Below are 19789 nucleotides of genomic sequence, written 5' to 3' on the forward strand. Positions count from 1 at the left end.
TAATTTTTTGTATTTTTAGTGGAGATGGGGGTTTCACCGTGTTAGCCAGGATGGTCTCGATCTCCTGACCTTGTGATCCGCCCACCTTGGCCTCTCAAAGTGCTGGGATTACAGGCGTGAGCCACCGCGCCCAGCCTGAAAGAATTATTTAAGGATATACTTCAGCAAGAAAAAAAAAAAAAAAACTCAGGGAAGGCAATACATAAGAAATTACTTTAACCACAGAAGTTAAAATACACAAATAAATTTGATGAACACATGACTGAAAATGTTTTTTCACGTGTGTTTTTAATAGTAAAGCTAAAACTCTATGGAACAATAATAAGATGGAGAGATTGGTGCTCACTAGGTGGTAAGGCATGTGAAGATCCTAGTCATACACAGAGAGAGGAAACAAAACTGAATTCATTCAGGCTTCGTTAAGATTATATATAGTTAAGAATGTATGCTGGCTGGGTGTGGTGGCTTGTGCCTGTAATCCCAGTGCTTTCAGGGGCCAGCGCATTGCTTGAGGCCAGGAGTTTGAGACTAGCCTGGGTAACATAACATAGTGAGACCCCCCCTCCGCCACTTAACAAAAAAAAAAAAAAAAAAAAAAAAGGCCAGGCCTGGGGACACATGCCTATAGTTCTGTCTACTCCGGAGGCTGAGATGGGAGGACTGCTTGAGCCCAGGAATTCTAGGTTGCACTGAGCTATAATTGTGTCACTGCATTCTAGCACGGGATACAGAGCAAGACCCAGTCTCTAAAAAAAAGAAAAACAAAAAAGAATGTATGCTAAACATATGAGTAACCCGTAAAAGAATAGAAATATATGCCATCAGTTCCAAATAAGCAAAAGAAAAAAAAAAACCAGAACACGTTTACCCATCCACCAGAAGTCAGGAGAGGAGGAATAAAAAGGGTCAAGAATAAAAGGAAAAAGTAAGTATCCATTATGAAGAGATCACAAGTACGAATTCAGATGCAACTAAAAAGTTCAAAATACATAGAGCAAAACCTGAGCCCTACATGAAGAAACTGATAATTCTATGGTTTCGTAATTTTACTGTTCAGATTTGCTCCACAATTAGGAGACTATGATGTTTTTCAAGTTTATTGAAACACATGCAAAACTTCGTTGTAACCAGATCACAAAAGGAAGTCTCCACAAATGCCGCTGAAGTACATCCTATCTGCTCTGCGGGTTCTACGACCAACCAGCAATTCACCTAGAACCCACGATTTGCCCTTGAGCCCCGCAAAGCTCTGTCCCTTCCCGCGGGGAACCTCCCCCCAGCAGCCCCCGCCCAGGGCGCCCCCAACTCCCTCCCCTCCCCCGGCCTTCCCCGCGGCGCCCGCCCCTCCTGGCTCCCACCGCCGCACCCCTACCCCACCCGGGCCCCCTTCGCCTCGTCCTCGTGCGCCCGCGGCCCCTCCGCCCCGCGCGGGACTCACCTGCACGTGCGGTTGTGCGCCGCGGCGAACGAGGGCGGGGCGCGCGCCAGCGTGAAGTTGACGAAGCCGCGCAGGTCGTGGGCGCGGGTCCACTGGTAGTAGGCGCGCGGCAGGAAGTCGGACGAGAAGGCCAGGAGGAAGGCCTGGGCGCCGGAGGGGTCAGTGCGGGGCAGCCTCCGCTCCGCCCCCGCTGACCTCGCCCCCGCGCGCCCCCGCTCCGGGCCGCCCGCTCCGCCCCGTTGACTCCGCCCCCGCCCCCCCGCTGACCCCGCCCCCGCGCGCCCCCGCTCCGCCCCCACTGCCCCCGCTGACCCCGCCCCCGCGCGCCCCCGCTCCCGCCCGCGCCTCACGTTGCTGGTGACCGCCAGGTGCGTGATGCCCGCCAGGATGTGGAACCAGATGCCGATGTCCTGGGCGCGCTCCGCCACCGGGCGCCGGTACTCGCAGACGAACTTGCGCGCGTCCAGGCGGATCTCCACCCAGTTGTTGAGCAGAGCGAAGAGCGGCGCTAGCGGACAGGCGGCCACGAAGATGGTGACGAAGCCGAACTGCAGCACTGCGGGGCGGGGGGCACGGCCGGGCTCTCCCACCGTCCGCCCTCAGCCCTCGGGACGCGCCCCCCGCGGAGGACCGGCCAGTCCACGTGGTGCCGCCGCCCCATCGCGGCTCATTCCCCCTTCTGGCCTCCTTCGTCCTGGACCGCGCAGCGCCACGGCCATCGCCCCTGACCGGCCCCAGGCCGGCCGTCCTGCCCTGAGCTCCGTGTTTCCGGCTGGTCACGGCCTCCCCCGGCTGGGTGAGTTCATGGACTCACTCGGGGCGGGTGTGGGAGCAGAAACCTGCTTCTGATTTTACAACCGGCTTCTCCACTCGCCCCTCAGGGGAGCTGTTAGGAGATGGCTCTTTGGAAGGGGTTCCTGGGTCTTCGTCCAGAATTACTAGTGAGATCATTGGGGTCCAGGGTCCAGTGGTGGAGGGTCAGGGCATCCACTCCTCGCCCTGGGAACTGCCTGCTCCCTTTCCACAGAAGCCGCCGCTGCGCTGGGGAGCTCCAGGCCGTGCCGGCTCACATGCCCTCTTCATAGGTTAAGAGCTGCCTGCCAGGCACAGTGTCTCACGCCTGTAATCCCCAGCACTTTGGGAGGCTGAGGCGGGTGGATCACCTGAGGTCAGGAGTTCGACACCAGCCTGGCCAATACGGTGAAACCCCATCTGTACTAAAAATACAAAATTAGCTGGACGTGGTGGTGGGCACCTGTAATCCCAGCTACTCGGGAGGCTGAGGCAGGAGAATTGCTTGAACCTGGGAGGTAGAGGTCGGAGTGAGCTGAGATGGTGCCACTGCACTCCAGCCTGGGCAACAGAGGGAGACTCCATCTCAAAAAACAAAACGAAAACAGGCCCGGGACGGTAGCTCACGCCTGTGATCCCAGCACTTTGGGAAGCCGAGGCGGGCAGATCATGAGGTCAGGAGATCAGGACTATCCTGGCTAACATGGTGAAACCCCGTCTCTACTAAAAATACAAAAAATTAGCTGGGTGTGGTGGCAGGCGCCTGTAGTCCCAGCTACTCGGGAGGCTGAGGCAGGAGAATGGCGTGAACCCGGGAGGCGAAGCTTGCAGTGAGCCGAGATTGCACCACTGCACTCCAGCCTGGGTGACAAAGTGAGACTCCGTCTTAAAAAAACAAAAAACAAAACAAAACAAAAATATTGCCTGATGATTCCTTCTCCCTTTGTCAGCTCAGAGCCAGACCCTGTGCTGCAGCGACAGCACAGGTGGTGCAGACTCGCCCTCCAGAGTGCACCACCTGTGCAGGCAATGAGCCACTAGTACTGGCCACCACCTGTCAAGGTGACAGTTGTGGCTCCGCAAATAGCGTGAGCATTGAGGAGATTTCTGGGGACGTCGGCTCTCCAGGCCGCTGCCTGGCAGTGTGGCTTCGCCCTTGGAGGGCTTCTGTCAGCCGCCGGGGCCTGCCCTCCTAATTCTTCCCTTGCTCTGGCCCGTGCTTTCTAGGTCCAGGGACCCTAGGGGAGCTCCGCAACGACCCTGGGGGCCTCCTCCCTGTGCCGGTGCCCCTCTGTCCTCAGCCAACCCTCCTGGGTGCCCCTCTGTCCTCAGCCAACCCTCCCGGGCACTCTCAGGGGAAAATAATTCCTTTCTGGATTCTCCACAGGCCCCACCCTCTGTCCCCACCCCACCACCAAAGCACATTTCAGGGCAGATGTAGACAGAGCAATGTCAGGCTGGGAGGTCCCTGAGCAGAGTGGCTGCCCATCCCTGCCCACGGCGCCAGCCACTGCTGCAGCTGCTAACGGGCTCCTACCCATTTCCAGGTACTCGTCGAACAGACCCTCACAGGGCACAAGCTCATAGTCGGCCTCCCAGGGCCCCTGGCTAGCCCCTGGAGAAGCTCCTGCCTTCGTCTTCTTGGAGCGAAGCCGGAACTTCTGCCACCAGCCCTTTAGCTTCCTGGGGATGGGAATACAGGAAAATGGCCTTTGATCCATGGTGGGTCTCAGTGACTGCTGTAGTCCTGGGGAAGATGTGGCCAGGACGAGCTTGTTGCTTTGCAATTCAAGGCAGCAGGGAGGGGTGGGGTCTGGGGCCCAAGGGGTGGACACAGTGAGAGCCAAGACCTTTGCAGATCGGACTCAGTGAAAGCCTCTGTGTCTGCTGGTCAGATGCAGAGGGGCGGTCCACCCTCCCAGCCCCCTGCATTGTTCCTTAAGGCTTTAGGGGTAATGGGCTCCTCCCAGAATTGCAAAGCAGTGCCCAAGAGCTCTGCCAAGGTTGGGAGCGAGTGGACGAGGACCACTATTGTGTCCCAGGGAAAGCAGATGTCATGGAGGCCCACGTGTTGGGTTCGTCCTACAGGGGACGTGTGTGTGTTGCCTTATCACACTATCACTTGTCCCCGCCCTGCTCCTGCCAGGCACGGAGCTCCACCCTGCACCTTATGGTCTTGTGGTTTCACAGCACCAATCGTCCCCAGAGGCAGGGCCACCTCTCAGGATGTGGCGTGGCCACCATCTCCCAACTGCTATTTGTGGTGGCCCAGAAAAGGCAGTGCTGATTTGGGCGCTGTCTTCTGCAGGGAGATCAGGTGTTGAGGGGGCGCTGGGAGGGCGCTCAGATCAGTCTGGCCTTGAGCGGGAGGAGAGGCCCTGGGCAGCCTCTGTGAAGGACTCTGGCTTGAGAGGGGGACCCAGTTGCCTTGATGGGGGCCACAGTGCCTGCCAGTAGAGGTGGCACTAAGGAGATGGGAGCCTTGTGGTCAGGATGTCCCTGGCAAGGGCGTCTGAGGCAGACGTGTCTGAGGATCAACCCTGGGCCTGGGGCCTCCTTTTCCTCCTCCCTCTTGTGCTACATTGGGGGCTGGGGATGCCAAGGAACACCCTGGCCCAGCCGCAGCATCTCTGAATGGATACAACCATCACCCCAGCCTGGGCCCAGGATCCCAGACCCCTCCCCAGCCAAAGCTGGTCCCAGGGGTAGCGCCTTCCACAACCATAACCCAGAAGACCTCAGCCAGCCACATGGCAGCTGCAGGGCTGGCAGCCCAGAGCCCGGGGCAGATGGCCGGGCACACTCCCCATCCCCCTCCCCAGGGAAGGTGCTAATGTCCAGGAAGGGATGGACCCTGCCTTCCCTTCACCTCGTCTCCCAGCTAGGGCTGGGCTGGAGGCTGCTACCACCAGGTGCTCTGGGGTCCCTTGGTCCTTCGATGCCACCCAGAGTGGAGTGGGGGACTCACGGGATGAGGACCTCTTGCATGTTGTTGATGACCTGCTTGCCCACCATGATGACCAGGAGCTCCTGTGCCAGCTCGATGAGGCAGCCTCCGGCCGCGCACTACGGCAGCAGGGCTCAGGTTAGCTGGGAGAGGGACCAGCCACTCGCCCACCCATTCCTTCTTGTCTCAAAGCTGGCCCTCTTCCTGGCCCCCCACCTCCCTTCTGACATGCCTTGGGCACCTCGAGGGTTGCAGTGATGCTCCCACCACAGCTCCCCCTCCTGACCTCACAGGAGCCACCAGGTCCAGCTGGAAGACTGTGCATTGGAACAGCTGCAGGGGGCACTGCTATAGGTACCTAATGGCACCCCAGTTTTCCTTTGGAAACCCCACAAGGGGTTACATGGGGCTGACTGTAGCCTCTGGCTTCAGGGCAGACCCACGAGGCAGGCCCTACCAATCAGTGACCCCGTTCAAGCCAGTGAGAGGGGGACACAGGGAGTTCCTGGGAACACGTGCCTTGCAAGGGGTGCTAAGTCCGAGAGTGTCGGCCACACCACAGGCACCTTCCCTCCAGGTGGGATCATCTTTCTGAGAACACAGGCCATGCTGGGCACAGCAGTGCAGCATTTTGAACACCTGGATCATTCATACCTAAGCCCGCATAGCCCTGAGCATTTTCAGCACAGGAGCCAAGAAAATTCCCCCCCCCCTCCTTTTTTTTTTTTGAGACGGAGTCTCATTTTGTTGCCCAGGCTGGAGTGCAGTGGCACAATCTCGGCCCCGGCAACCTCCGCCTCCCAGGTTCAAGCGATTCTTCTGCCTCAGCCTCCTGAGTAGCTGGGACTACAGGCGCCCACCACCATGCCCGGCTAGTTTTTGTATTTTTAGTAGAGACGGGATTTCACCATATTGGCCAGGCTATTATCCAACTCCTGACCTCGTGATCCACCTGCCTTGGACTCCCAAAGTGCTGGGATTACAGGTGTGAGCCACCACACCCGGCTGAAAACTCCCTTTTTTGTTTAAGCCAGTTTGGGTTGGGAACTTTTCCCACTTAACAGTTGAAAGTCCTCTGGCTGGTCCATTGTGGCACCTGCAGCCACACTCCCCACTCCATCCCTAGCCTTCCCTTTCCCTCTCACATGAAAATGGAAAGCACCCCTTTGGGGGCAGCCACTTTGCAGTTGGGCTGGCTCATGGCCCAGGCCCCATGCAAAGTCTGTCTCCTCCTCCTCCTCTTCCAAAAGGAGAAGAGGTCTTTCAGGCCAGGCACTCAGCAGGGGTCCACTTAGGTCCCAGTCCAGCCCAGAGGCCACCTGTGGATGGCTCCAGATGCACCCACCCTGCTGCCTGTGACCCCAGCTGCTGGGACATGCCTGGCCCGAACCCAGGAGGGGCCATGCATCAGGGACAGTTTTGAGGGCTTCTCTACGGTGTCTTGGAGGGGCTGTGGCACAATGGAGACTACTTCTGGGGTGATGCACACATCGATTACTTGCACCAGGATCTCTGTCTTGGTGTCTGCTTTGCAGGAACCCCCATGACAACAATGCTTCATCCTCTACCAGGTCAACTTCCACTTACTTTCTGAAAAACCAGGTTCATACCTGGCTCTTAGAGATACGGAGTCACAGGCAGAGCCTACTGTATTGATGGGGAGAGGACAGCCGGCCACTGGGAAAACCCCGACAGTCATGGCGGCAGCACACGAAGCCTGTGAGGGAGGCCAGCCTCTGCGGCCCCTGTGTGCCAGAGGCTCTGCCTCCACCATAATGGCTCACACTTGTCTCAGGTGTGAATTGGGTTAAAATGGGGAAACAGTAATACGGGCCAGGACAGCTGGGGTGGGGTAGGCTTTTTGGTTTGCTTGTTTTTATTTTTGTGGAGATGAGGTCTCACTATGTTGCCCAAGTTGGTCTCGTACTCTTGGGCTCACGCGATCCTCCTCCCTCTGCCTCCCTAGGTGCTGAGATTACAGGCGTGAGCCACGGTGCCCGTCCCGGAGTGTTTGGGTATGGTTCTGAATGGGACATATTGAGGGTCAGAATAAGTGGTGAAGAGAGGCTGGGAGTCCTAAGTGGTCAGCTGCACAGCTGGCCCTGGCTGGGCGATGAGGTAGCCGGTGGCGGGAGGAATTGCAAATCAAAGCTCGAATGGAAGTGAGAGGAAGCACACAGCTCATCCACCAGCCCCGGGCCTCAGGTACACTTACCTCCTCGTTGCGCACTCCAAACAAGGTGTGGTAGTTGCCTGGGTATCCCACAAACCTAGGAGAAAGTCAAGGTCATGAGCCTTGATGAAATCTTTCCTGTCTCCTCCCACTTCCCTGGGCTCTTGAGGCCTGAGCAGAGTTGCTGCCCCTGCCCTGGAGGGAGCACGAACTGTGGCGTAGAGTCCAGGCTGCAAGGTGGGCCTCCTGTGGACCCCCGAGCTGGGTGGGGACCAAGAGGTGGGCAGCCCCTGTTTGCTCAGAGGTGCAGGGCGGCATGGTTCCCTGTCCCCTGCCTGGGTCTCCTGTTCCATCCTCCACCCTGCCTGAGCACGGCTGGGTGATGCCTGGTGCCCAGGCAGCGGGAAACAAGCAGAACCGAGCTGGGGCCAGAGGGAGAGGTGTCCACCAACCTGCCCTTGAAGAAGGCAATGTAGATGGGTGAGGAGTAGAAGTTGACGAACTGGAAGATGAACACCTTGAGGGTGAAGGCGTCCTCGAACTTGGTCTGGGTGCGGTGCATTTCTGTGGCATGGAGAGACTGGGCTCAGTCCCTGGGGGAGTCACTAGCATCCAACTAGGGGCCCCCTCTCCTAGGACCACCTTGCCACACACGGGTGAGGAAAAGGCCATATCCAGATATTTTAAAGAAGGGGACAAAGTATGACATTTCCAAAGTCACCCAAAAACATGTTGATAAGAGGAGCTGGGAAAATGGATAATACCTATATCCCAACACTAATAATGAATGTGGTGCACACAGGCAGGCGGTCGGGGGATGGGTCAGAGAAACAGAATAGAGGCTCGAGGCCAAGGCTGTGAAGGGGACTGGGCTCTGGTGCAGGTGCCAGAGTCAGGAGCATAAAAGGCTAAAGGTTACCGGAGGGAAAGAGGGAGGCACAACGCCCCACAGTTGCAGAAGCAGCTGGGCGGCTCCCCTCAGGGCCCTGCCCTTGGCCGTCCAGCACCAGGAACCTCTCCCCGAGACACCTGCCACCTGCATAGGTCTTTCCCTGACACCCACCTTCCCCTGGCACCCAGCAGGGTGCCTCCTCAGCACTTAAGCCCTCTCCCATTATCTGTAGCTGTGCAGGCAGCCAGTTCTGTCCCCTCTCCTAGAACCTGGGCTCCAGGGCAGGGCTGCCCGCTTTTGTTCAAGGCTATTCACCCCCAGGGCAGAGCAGGGCTGGTGAGAGGCAGCAACTTATGGAATGAATAGGTTGGTCCCTAAGTGTTTTTTCTCAGGAAATGAGACAGAGAAAGAGAAGGCTGAAGGGAGGGGACGGGAGAGGGAAGAACTGAGAGGCAGTTGCCCAGTCCAGCGGCCGATCCCCCACGCCACCCCACAGAGGCTCAGCGGCCCTATTCTGGAGGGACGTCTCCCACCTGGGGACCTCGCAGCCTGGAGGGGACCCTGTGGAGGGGCGAGAATTCCTTGGGTGCTTGAGTGCCCCCAGGGTCCTTGATCTCCAGGAAGGCCCTGCTCACTGCTCTTTTAAGGGAGCCTCAGGGGAGTCTCAGACACCTCCAGTCGGTACCACACTTAGAAATGGGGGGCACTGGCATCCTAACCCAGGGATCGTTTGTGTCCCACCTGGGGTGCTAAAAACAATCAGAAAGAGAAAGAAAAGCAGGTGCCGTGGCTCATGCCTGTAATCCCAGCACTCTGAGAGGCCTAGGCAGAAGGATCACTTGAGGCCAGGGGCTGGAAACCAACCTGGGCCACATAGTGAGACCCCTGTCTCTATCGAAAAAAAAAAAAAATTCAGCTGGGCACAGTGGTCCCAGGTACTCAGGAGGCTGAGGCAGGAGGATCCCTTGAGCCTGGGCGGTCAAGGCTGCAGTGAGCCGTGATCATGCCAGGGCACTCCAGCTTTGGCAACAGAGTGAGATCCTGTCTGAAAAGAAAGAAGAAAGAAGAAAGAGAAGTGAGGCCGTGTGTGTCAGTGAGTGAGAAAGTCATGTTCTGGCTCGGGGCCGGCAGGGTGGGCCCCTGGTCAGTGGCTGGCCGGCCTCAGCCCACTCACCCCATTGTGTCAGGACGTGGGCCAGGGACACATAGATCTTGGAGAGGATGAGGATGAAGATGAGGTTCACTACAGACCCTGTGAGGCTGGCGATGCGAGAGGCCTGACAGGAGACAGGCAGTCAGAGCTGGATGAGGGGCTGCTCAGGGCCCCCCGAGGCAGGCGGCAGAGGCTCACCCAGGCTGCGAGGAGGGTGTTGCGCGACCTGGACACCACGATGGCCATGATGGCGCGGTACAGGATGATAGACACGAGGCACATGACCACGACGGCCACCTGCAGGGGCGGGGAGGCCTGTGAGCCCCTTCACAGTGGCTTGGGCACCCCAGCACCCTCAGGCCATGGCCCCTGACAGCTCTCCTAGTCCACTGCTGGCCCCAGCACTGCCTCCTCTGGGAAGCCCCCTGCCTCCAGCCCTGGCTGTACTCCCAGGCGATGTCCTTCCTGATGGGTTGTTCAGGCAGAGGTGGGGTTAGGGTTAGAGGCTGGGCCACATCTGGGTGTCAGGGCAGCCACTGTGAATGTTAGAGCCATCCCATCCCAGGAACTGGGGATTCCTGACATCTTGGCAGGGTGGGAGGGGTCCTATTAAGAAGCCCCTTTGGCTGGAAGGCAAGACGGTGCAGCGAATGGCCCTGCTGGGGTGCCTGCTCTCTTTTCCTTGAAACCGACCCCCTTGCTTGAAAAATGCCCCATGCCCACACCCACAGGGAGACCCTCCCAGGTCCTCTGTATGACTCTCAGCTGGGACCCCACAGCCAAGCCCTGGGCTCAGCCCCTCCCTGGAGCCTGGGCACATGGGAGCCTCTCTGCAGGGAGTGAGGATCCTGTGCCCAGAGGAGGCATCTGGCCTCGGCACCACGGTGCGATGGAGGACAAAAACCACCCCACGTGGTGCAGGAGGATGGAGGCATGAGTGGAGGGCAGGGGACCGCGTACCATCACGACGATCACCACCGAGCCAGCCAGCATGCGGCGTGCGCGGCTCCTCTCGGGGAAGTAGGGCTCGTCCTCACCCGTGATGGGGTTCGGGGCTGTCGTGGGGGCTGAGGCGGCAAACTGGGGCCGAGGCCTCTCCTGGAAGGGAGCCGGTGCTCAGTGGTGGCCCTTGCTGGGTGTGACCGTGGTCCAGCGGGGGTGGCTCACCTCGATGTCCTCGTAGTCAGAGCAGTCCCAGCGGTAGGCCAGCGTGGCACTCTTCCGCTTCCAGTACTCCAGGAGCAGCACGGCCCACAGTGCCATAAACAAGCTGAAGAAGACGGTGCCGCCGTGGTCGAACAGCCGGCCGGCCTGTGGCAGGGATGTGAAGCGTCCAGACTTGCTTGGGACTGGAGGCCCCTTGTTCCTTCCAGCATTCCTTCCTTCTGGAATGGGAATGTGCATCCCACATACATCCCCCCACTGTGTGTTTTGTTTGTTTGTTTGAGACGGAGTCTGGCTCTGTTGCCCAGGCTGGAGTGCAGTGGTGCGATCTCAGCTCACTGCAAGCTCCGCCCCCGGGTTCACGCCATTCTCCTGCCTCAGCCTCCCAAGTAGCTGGGACTACAGGTGCTCGCCACCACGCCCGGCTAACTTTTTGTATTTTTAGTAGAGACAGAGTTTCACCGTGTTAGCCAGGATGGTCTCGATCTTCTGACCTCGTGATCCACCCGCCTCGGCCTCCCAGAGTGCTGGGATGACAGGCGTGAGCCACCGCGCCCGGCCCCCGACTGTGTTTTGGAAGCACAGACCCACAGAGGGAGAGGAATTTTGCCTCAGGACGGCCCACACCCAGGTCTCACCCACACCTGACTTTGAGGATGTGATTTGGGACTTTCTGAGCTGAAATTTTCATGGGATTTTGGACTAGAGTTAATGCTGTAAGAGGCTGAGACTTTGGAGGATGCTGAGATGAGGTGAATGTATTTTCCACATGGGATGGACATGAAGTTTTGGGAACCAGAGGATGAACTCTAGTGAGTTGAATTCTGGCCCCCAAAAGATAGGTTCGTTGGGAACCTCAGAATGTAATCTTATTTGAATAAGGGCCTTTGTAGATTAAGGATCTCCAGATGAGAGCACCCTGGACAAACCCTTACAAAAGGGGAGAAGAGGAACCAGCACGCAGACACAGAGGGGAAGGTCAGGTGGAGACGGAAGCGGAGATTGAAATGAGGGGGCCACAAGCCAGGGAGGACCAAGGCCCACCAGCAGTACCAGAAGCCAGGAGAGAGGCCTGAGGTCGAATCCCCAGAAGTGGCCAAGCCTGCCAACACCTTGATTCTGGACTCCAGCCCCGGGTCTGTGAGAATGAGTCTCTGCTGTTTTAAGTCCCCATTTGTGGTCCTAGGAAACATCCAGGTGGATTCCCAGGAGTGAAATCAAAGGGCATCTGGCCCGTCAGTAGTGCCAAGGGCTCTGGGTCCAGTGCACGTGGGGTACAAGCGAGGCCGAGGTCCCTGGGAAGGTGGACAGACCTAGGAAGCATGCCAGGCAGGTGGGGGGACAGTGGGGCTCAGGGACTGCAGGAGCCTCCTGCCCAGGTCTCGTAAGCTGGGAATTCTGCTCAGAAGTCCAACCTTTTGGTTCTGCCTGTGCCCTGGCGGCTCCAGGGTTTGTCTGCCTTGGAGCCAAGGGCCAGGTGCCCCCAGAGTGCCAGAGCTAGAGTCCTGGCCTGGTGTGTCCTTGAGTGAGAAGCAATAACATGGGCCACTACTGAGTGCAGGCACTCTGCCAAGTGCCGGGAGGTGTGTGCCAGGCATAACCCCAGTTCCAGGCGAGAGAACAAAGGTTAAGGAGCTCATGGAGCGTTCCGCCTTTACACGGTGACAAGCAGGACAGGGGCTGGTGCAGGCAGAGTCAGGACCAGGACCAGGGGAGCTGCCCTCCTCATCCCCCAACTCCCAAATCCCTTACCCCACCCACCTCTTCTCATACCTGGGCCAGGGCACAGGCGCTAGAGAGCAGCCAGAAAGGGCAATCGAGGCAAAGTGGGCACATCTCAAAGCTGTCCTTGCTGCCACACAGTTCCTGCCTTCAAGGCATGGAGTGGAGGGGTGGGAGTTAATGGGGGAGGGGGGCTGGTTGCTCCTCCCAGCCAGGTGCCTCCCTTGTCCTCTCTCTCCCCACCACTGCCTTTGCCAGACCCAGCATTTCTTTTTTTTTTTTTTTGTGAGACAGAGTCTCGCTCTGTAGCCCAGGCTGGAGTGCAGTGGTGCGATCTCGACCTTGGCCTCACTGCAAGCTCCGCCTCCCGGGTTCACGCCATTTTCCTGCCTCAGCCTCCTGAGTAGCTGGGACTACAGGTGCCCGCCACCGCACCCAGCTAATTTTTTGTATTTTTAGTAGAGACGGGGTTTCACTGTGGTCTCGATCTCCTGACCTCGTGATTCGCCCGCCTCGGCCTCCCAAAGTGCTGGGATTACAAGCGTGAGCCACCGCGCCCAGCCAGGCCCAGCATTTCTTAAGAAAATAGTTGTTTTAAAATATATGCCATGACAATGTCTGAGTTAAGTTTCTGAATTTCAGTTCCATGATAAACTAAAACAAAAGCCCATTTATTATTATAAGAAAGCTTACATTATTATAATAAATAAGAGTGCCAATAAAATTAGCATGGGAGCACTCCTGCCCATCTGTCAGCCTTGGAGCACTCCTGTCCATCTGTGTCAGCTTTGGAGCACTCCTGACCACCTGTCAGCCCAGGGGTGCTCCTGTCCACCTGTCAGTCTTGGAGCACTCCTGACCACCTGTCAGCCCAGGGCCTTCCTGTGCACCTGTCAGTCTTGGAACACTCCTGTCCACCTGTCAGCCCGGGAGTGCTCCTGTCCTTCTGTCACCCTGGGAGCACTCCAGTCCACCTGCCAGCCTTTCAGCCATGTCCACAAGGCCCTCTGTGACACTCCTGAGGACAGGCATGTGCTCACCTCTCACCTCAATCACTTCAAGCACCAGCTGTCTGCACAGGGCCTCACACCCGGGGGTCCCCCCATCCCACATCCCTCTGGAGGCCCAGCATCAGGCCTCAGAGCTGCGGAGAGGGAACACTCACGTGGGTATATCTGAGAACACCAGGAAGCAGCCCACCAGGAACACCAGTGTGCCCACCACCGCTGCTGGCAGGAGCCAGCCTGTGTAAAACCCTGTAGAGAGGATGGCAGGGCTCCACCATTAGGAACCCGGGCTTGGGGGCCCCAGGTAGGGGTCTACACAGCCATGCTTGTCCCCTAGGGACCACCCTCAGCCCAGCTTGGGGGCTGGGGCCCTATGTGAGGAAGCCAAGAGGTGCACAGGTCTCCCTGGCAGCTCTGGCATGGCCCCACCTTCTGGGCCTCTGCCCTAGACTCTGGACACCACACTGACCCTGACACCAGTCCTGCTGGGATTCCGGCCCACCAGGCTCTCCACCTCTGGATGCCCTCTCAGCCAGCTCACTCCAGCCAACCTGCCCAGGATGGACAGAGAAGTCCCTCCACGTCCTGCTCACCACAGAAGTGTGGGCCCACCCATGTTCCAGCCCCAGGGAAACCACGGGTCATTCTGGGTGCCTCCCTCCCCACCGCCCAACCCCCACCCTGGCCCCTGCCTCATCTGACCACAGCCACAATCCCTCAGTTACCCCAGGCCCTCAGCATGTACCCCAACTGCCTCCCATAGGCCCCAATCCTGGGCCTGGTGTCCTGTCTCCTGCCTGTCTCTGCTGGCCAGAGTGACTGCTGTGAAATGCAAGTCTGCCTGGAGCCCAGATGCAGCCCTGGCCCTGCTTGCCACAGCAGCCCTCAGCCTGGCCATACTGTCCCAGGGTTGCTGCTCCAGGCCCTGAGATGGCCGGGTGAGTCCTGGCACACAGGAGCTGTGCCTCCACCCCAATGCTGTACCCCAACTGCCCTTCCATGCCTGCCGGCCCCACCCACTGCCCTGGCTGGCTACATTGTCTGGGTCCACTGTGGGGCTGTGTGTGGGGAAGAGAAAGGACTTTGGAAGTTCTGGGGCACAGAATGAAGGGGCTGGGGCCGACCCAGGATGGGGAAGGGAGGGTGCCAAGAGCTGAGTGGGGTGAGGGCAGCCAGGACCCAGGAGGAACGGCTCTGGGGTTACCTGGGGCAGATGGGCATCTGGAAGGTGCTGGCCTGCTTGGAGATGAGAGGCTTGGCCTGGACCCAGGCAGGGGTGACTTCCCTAGGATGGAAGTTTCTGGGGAGGCCCCAGGGCCTCATGGGCCAGTGACAGTCAGGGAGGGAGTCAGGAGAGACCCCCACCAGCAGAAGGGGTTCTCAGCACTGTTACTGGGGCATTAGGAGGCCAGGGCCCAGCATCATCATGGCACCCAGTTAGAGTGACTAGGTTTGGGGAGAGCCAGGAGGGCAGCCCAGCAGGAGTCAGCCAGGCGAGGCCAAGAGCCGTGCCCACTGTCCAAGCCCGCACGCATGCCGCCCTCCAGGGGCATGGACTGGCAAATTGTTACAACCTGAGACCAAGCTGGGGGAGCCCAGGTGGTCTGGGGGGAAGCTGGGGGGACTCACCGAGCCAGGCGAAGTAGAGGGCCACCTTCTCTCCGAAGTACCTGCGCACGTGGTCCAGGGGCTGGTACTTGTTCCACTTGCCCCAGTGTGCCCAGTGCTGGAAAAGGACTTGGCGCTGGTTGAGGTGCGGAGCCTGTGGGCCCTCTGGGGGCGTCTTGAAGGGGCCCTGGGGGCGAGAGGACTGTGGGCAGGAGACTCTCCCTGCTTATCCCACGGGCACTGCTGTAGGTGCGGGGACTTCAGTGTGGGACATGGGCAGATGAGGCCCGGGAGTTTGGGATTGCTCCATGAAGAAAAAATAGAGTAATGTGGAGGGGTGGGTAAAGGGTGGTCCAGGAGGACCTCTCCAAGGAGGGGACATGTGTGGTGAGGCCTCTCTGACTCCTGGGCTGTGAAGGTTCAGGGCAGGGAAGAGCCTGGAGAGGCCACCCTGGGAGAAGCCAGTGGCCTTGGTCTAGGGCCCAGCACCTTCTCTGGGTTGGAGATTCCCCAGGCTGGTGTCCTGTGCTGTGCGTCCTGGGCCCTGGCTGGCAGAAGGAGCCGCCCCGTTGAGGTGGGACATCTGACATTTCCACAGCCACTTTTTCATTTAACCTCCATGATGGCATTGGGGCAGGACTGGCCCCCTGGCCACACAGCAGTGGGCTTAGGCCTGACCAGGCCCCGGATGCCCTGGCTGCCTGCGAGGCCCCTGCCCTGCTTGACCAAGGGGGAAGGCTCGGGTGGCGGGGGGTAAATGGCCTCCTGCTCCCCACGGTGGCTGTTTTCTCAGGGATGATGGTAAGGCTGACAGGAACAGGTGCAGCGGCAGCTGCCCCGGTCAGTGCCCGCTTTGGCATTGCCTCAGTTTACCCAGCTTCTGGAGGGGGATAAGAGACCTCACTGTGTTTCCCAGCAAGAGAAGCTACCCAGAGAGACGGAGCTATAGCATCCAGAGCCCAGGGACTGGCCTATTCCCGTGTTAGGCACCACAGTGTGGGCTGCAGTCCACGCAGAGCTGGACCTGAGGCCCTGGACAGGCCATGGGATGGCCTGGTCACATCGCCACGTGTGTGCGTTTAGTGTTCTGACTCCTGGGTGGTCACGCCGCCTGACTGTGCCTGCCCCACACCCGCCTCCCTGGGGGCCAACAGGACCCAAGGGGACTCATCCCCCATACCCAGGCTGGAGCCCCCAGTCCCCGAACTCACATCGTGCAGGGGGAAGGCAGCGCTGAGGACACCCTCTGCCAGAAGCTGGTGGATCCCAAGCAGGTTTTTTTTCTCGTGGCCATACGGGGTCTTGGCCAGGATCTCAAACAGCTGCAGGGGGTGTGGAGGATGGTGCGGGTCACCGATCACGTAATAGCAGAACAGGGATGTCCTAGCTAGCCTGTCTTCAGGCCAAGGCCACGGACGGCCTCTCTTAGCCTTCTGGTGACAATAGCTATCTGATGGATCGCTATTTGTGTCACCACCTCACATGCAGGATGCCCCTGCGCCAGGGTGGCCTCATTCTCCCGCTCTGCAGGCTCGGAGGCCTTGACCAGCGCCACACGGCATGTGGGGGTTGAGTCTGCACCCAAAGCTGGGCCCCCGCCTGGCCATGCACAGCCCACTCTGAACCCGCACCCTGGGTGACGGTGAACACAGCAGCCTGGGAGTCAGCTGTGTCCGGGGTGTGCCCTGCCCCTACCTGTGCCCTGCCCCCTACCTGGGCAGCCCACCCTGGGTGATGGCAAACACAGCAGCCTGGTAGTCAGCTGTGTCCAGGGTGTGCCTTGCCCCTACCTGGGCAGCCCACGTGACTGTGTGCCCCGTGGTGGTCCGCAGGGCCTCTCCTGGGTAGGCCTGGACTGGCCCTTCCCTGCCTGCAGGCCTCAGGAGCAGGCCTCCTGCCAGGGTGCCTTCGGCCTGCCCCACCTGGTGCCGCCCATCCTTGGACGATGCTGCAGGGCGGGTCTGCTCCCAGCCAGCAGGACCCACCCTGCCTGGGGCTAGTCTCGGCTGTCCCACGCGTCCATAAATCTAATATCTATTTTGAGCCCTGGGGTCCCAAAGGGGAACTGGGCCCTTCCCCACCCCTCCCCTATCCCAGACCATGGCCTGCCCTGTGTTTCGAGCTGAGGTCAGCCTCTACAGTTTCCAAAGCCTCCAGGACTAGGCCTCAGGCCTCTGATCTCAAGCGGGCCTTTCTGTGTCCATGGAGGCTGAGGGCTGGCAGGATCCTCAGAGCCAGGTCAGGGTTTGGGGCCCGCAGCAGGGACCCCCACTCACAATTTGGTGCCTCTTGGTGCTTGTGAAGAAGGTATCCTGGTTGTCACTCCCGAGGAAGCTGTGGGCATGTGAACGGTGCAGAAGGTTTGGGGCCCAGGTGCTGGTGCACATGCAGGAGCACAGGCCTGCGGACACAGCCCTCGCCCCAGGAGAAGCAGCTGGCTCCCTGGCAGGTCAGTGGCTCCCGATTTTGCCTTTCACATCCCCGGGAACAGGAGGCCACAGGAGCCCCCAGATACCCAGAACCCCTCACCACACACAGAGTGGGGGGCAGCAAACTGTGGTCGGGCACAGGGCAGGGCGGTGCAGAGAGGGCCAGGCTGGCCAGGGAGGCCCATCCCGTGTGCCGCCCTGAAGCTCCGGCATGGGGCTGAGGGTGCTCGTGGGCAGTGTGGACAGTGACTGGGCAGGGGTCCTCCCTGGGAAACCAGAATCTTGGGAAACCATGGGTGGGGCAACACGGAGTGAGACTGAATTTCCCACCAGCCCCAAAAGGAGGCACCCCGTGTGGCAGAAAGGCTGCCCTCAGCAGTGGTCCCCGACAGCAGTCCCTGCCACTTCTGGACTCCCCCAGTCTATAGGCCTGGTGCCATAGTGCGACTGGCTTTGTCCGGTAGTAATGTGTGTGGACGACACACGAGTCGTTTCCAGGAGGGAGTCAGTGTGGGCAGAACTGGTCCCTGTTTTCTACCTAGGCAGTTGGGGAGGCTGTGATAAGACAGAGCCTCCATCACCCAGGCCCTGAGAGACCGTGGTGAGCAGGTGCCGCACTGACCCACCACACGTGTGCCTGAGCAGGAACTGGACCTTGCGTGTCCAGCCACTGGGCCTTGAGGGGTATCTGTCCTGCAGCACAACCGCCCTAGCCTGGCCGATGCAGCTGGTCTGGAAACGCAGACACGTGACAAGCATGCCCACCTGGCCTGATTCCCTGCCGAAAACTCGAGGTGAGGGGAGTCCTGGGGAAGGACCAAGTTCCGCTCACTCATTCACCGACTCCCATTCACTCCTGTTCTTTCCTCTGACTGGCAGGGCCCCTGCCTTACCGTGGCAGCTTGTTCACTCTGAACTGGCAGGAGTAGTACTCGGGGGGCACGTCTGGCACAACCTCCAGCAGGACATTGGGGATGCGCAGCCATGCCAGCAGCTCGGCCGACCAGTTGGAGGCCTGGTTGGGTAACTCCTGGAAGGAAACGTCAGTGGCTCCTCCCACTGCTGAGAGGAGGGCAAACGCCCCACGTGGGAGTGGAGGTTGTGCAAGTTTGCAAATTGGGCAGCGGGCAAAGGGGCTCCAGCAGAGGGAAGGAGCGCGGTAGACCCTGGGAGGGCCCAGGAGAACCCCTTTCCTTCTCAGGGCCTCAGGCTCCGAGGCCACTTAGCCTGTCAGTTTGTAGCCCAGAGCCCCTCAAGTGGAAAAGGGATGGGAATTGGTGAGTAGCGTGTCTCTGCCACCCGCAGCAGTGAGGGTCAGGCCAGCCAGTACGGTGGGTGGCGGACCCACGTCCGGGCCCAAGATGGTCCAGGTCCCTGAGGTCACCTGGAGGCAGCCTTCTCCACCCCACATCCACAGGCTGGGCCCTCAGCAGGTGGCCTGGTGGGGGTCTGGGCCTGGAGGGGTCAGTTCAGTGCGCACACACTGTTCACCCGACCCCATCTCCCGTGAGCCCACCATGGGGGATGCCACCACCTGCCCCGTTTGCCCGGTGATGTTTCTTGGGGTCTGGTGTTGGGGTGGGTAAGAGGAGCCCTCCCAAGGCTGTCGGCATTGGCAGCTGGATGCAGTGTTTGGGGACCAGTCACCAGTAACCCTGGCTGGGGGGACCTCCAGGCCCACCCTGTCCCCATGCCTCCCGCGTACCTGCAAGGGCAGCTTCAGGCGCAGGTCTTCGGCGTAGTAGCAGAGCACAGCCCAGGAGGCGCTGAGGAGGGCGTAGTGCACTGTGGTGTTCCCGTCCTGGACGGCATGCTGCAGGCACCCAGGGCTCCGTGAGAGCCTGAGGGTGCACGTGTGTGTCCATTTGCACTCTTAGGAAAACACTGGCATTTCTGTAGCCATGGTAACACCTGACTTTGAATCTCCTATTTGATACATGACACCTGCTCCTGTGGACACGCCTCTGAAAGCTAACCAGGCCTCGACAGCCCCGTTGGGGAGTCGGCCCCAGCAACAGATTCGCTGCAGACAGCAAGCTGTTGGGGCTGGCATCACCTGCAGCCTCCCCTAAGGCTAGGGAGAGCCTTGCCCTGCTGGCCAGACCACGCTGACCCACACCCGCCTCCGGGCTTGAGGGGCAGCACCTCCAGCTTTTGGTTTTCAACAATGAACAGTCGCCTCACCTTTGATCAGTCACCAGGTGTACATGCACGTTGTGCACAGACACGTTTCCGTGTGTGTGTGTACATATGGGTGGGCACTACTGTCTATGTTCACATGTGCACGTGTGTGCCAACATGTGACAGGCGCTCCTGGAGCCCGGGGTGGGTTGAGACAGGGATCTTCAGTCCAGTGGACAAGTGTCTCCTCTGAGTGCGAAACCCTTTAGTCCAGTGGCCCTCAGCCCTCACAGCCATCTGGGGTCCCCAAGTGCCAAAGCCACGGCCCCAGCTTGGGCAAAAT

General features: G+C 59.4%; 1 protein-coding gene across 1 annotated transcript in view; it reads right to left on the reverse strand.

Moving 5' to 3' along the window:
* ANO7 (anoctamin 7) overlaps nucleotides 1-19789 on the reverse strand; it is a 38625-nt gene that overhangs the window by 6890 nt on the left and 11946 nt on the right. Inside the window, exons 4-20 of the mRNA XM_030916942.1 lie at nucleotides 19031-19138; nucleotides 18219-18355; nucleotides 17173-17230; nucleotides 16108-16218; nucleotides 14918-15083; nucleotides 13447-13537; nucleotides 12333-12429; nucleotides 10563-10706; nucleotides 10356-10493; nucleotides 9594-9692; nucleotides 9417-9519; nucleotides 7803-7914; nucleotides 7393-7447; nucleotides 5199-5296; nucleotides 3768-3913; nucleotides 1789-1994; nucleotides 1439-1581 (exon numbers count right to left, since the gene is read on the reverse strand). Coding sequence (XP_030772802.1) covers nucleotides 1439-1581; nucleotides 1789-1994; nucleotides 3768-3913; nucleotides 5199-5296; nucleotides 7393-7447; nucleotides 7803-7914; nucleotides 9417-9519; nucleotides 9594-9692; nucleotides 10356-10493; nucleotides 10563-10706; nucleotides 12333-12429; nucleotides 13447-13537; nucleotides 14918-15083; nucleotides 16108-16218; nucleotides 17173-17230; nucleotides 18219-18355; nucleotides 19031-19138 — 2012 coding nt within the window. The remainder of the gene's footprint in view (nucleotides 1-1438; nucleotides 1582-1788; nucleotides 1995-3767; nucleotides 3914-5198; nucleotides 5297-7392; nucleotides 7448-7802; nucleotides 7915-9416; nucleotides 9520-9593; nucleotides 9693-10355; nucleotides 10494-10562; nucleotides 10707-12332; nucleotides 12430-13446; nucleotides 13538-14917; nucleotides 15084-16107; nucleotides 16219-17172; nucleotides 17231-18218; nucleotides 18356-19030; nucleotides 19139-19789) is intronic.

This window comes from Rhinopithecus roxellana, chromosome 14 (assembly GCF_007565055.1).
Source record: "Rhinopithecus roxellana isolate Shanxi Qingling chromosome 14, ASM756505v1, whole genome shotgun sequence".
In the NCBI taxonomy this organism is placed as follows: domain Eukaryota; kingdom Metazoa; phylum Chordata; class Mammalia; order Primates; family Cercopithecidae; genus Rhinopithecus; species Rhinopithecus roxellana.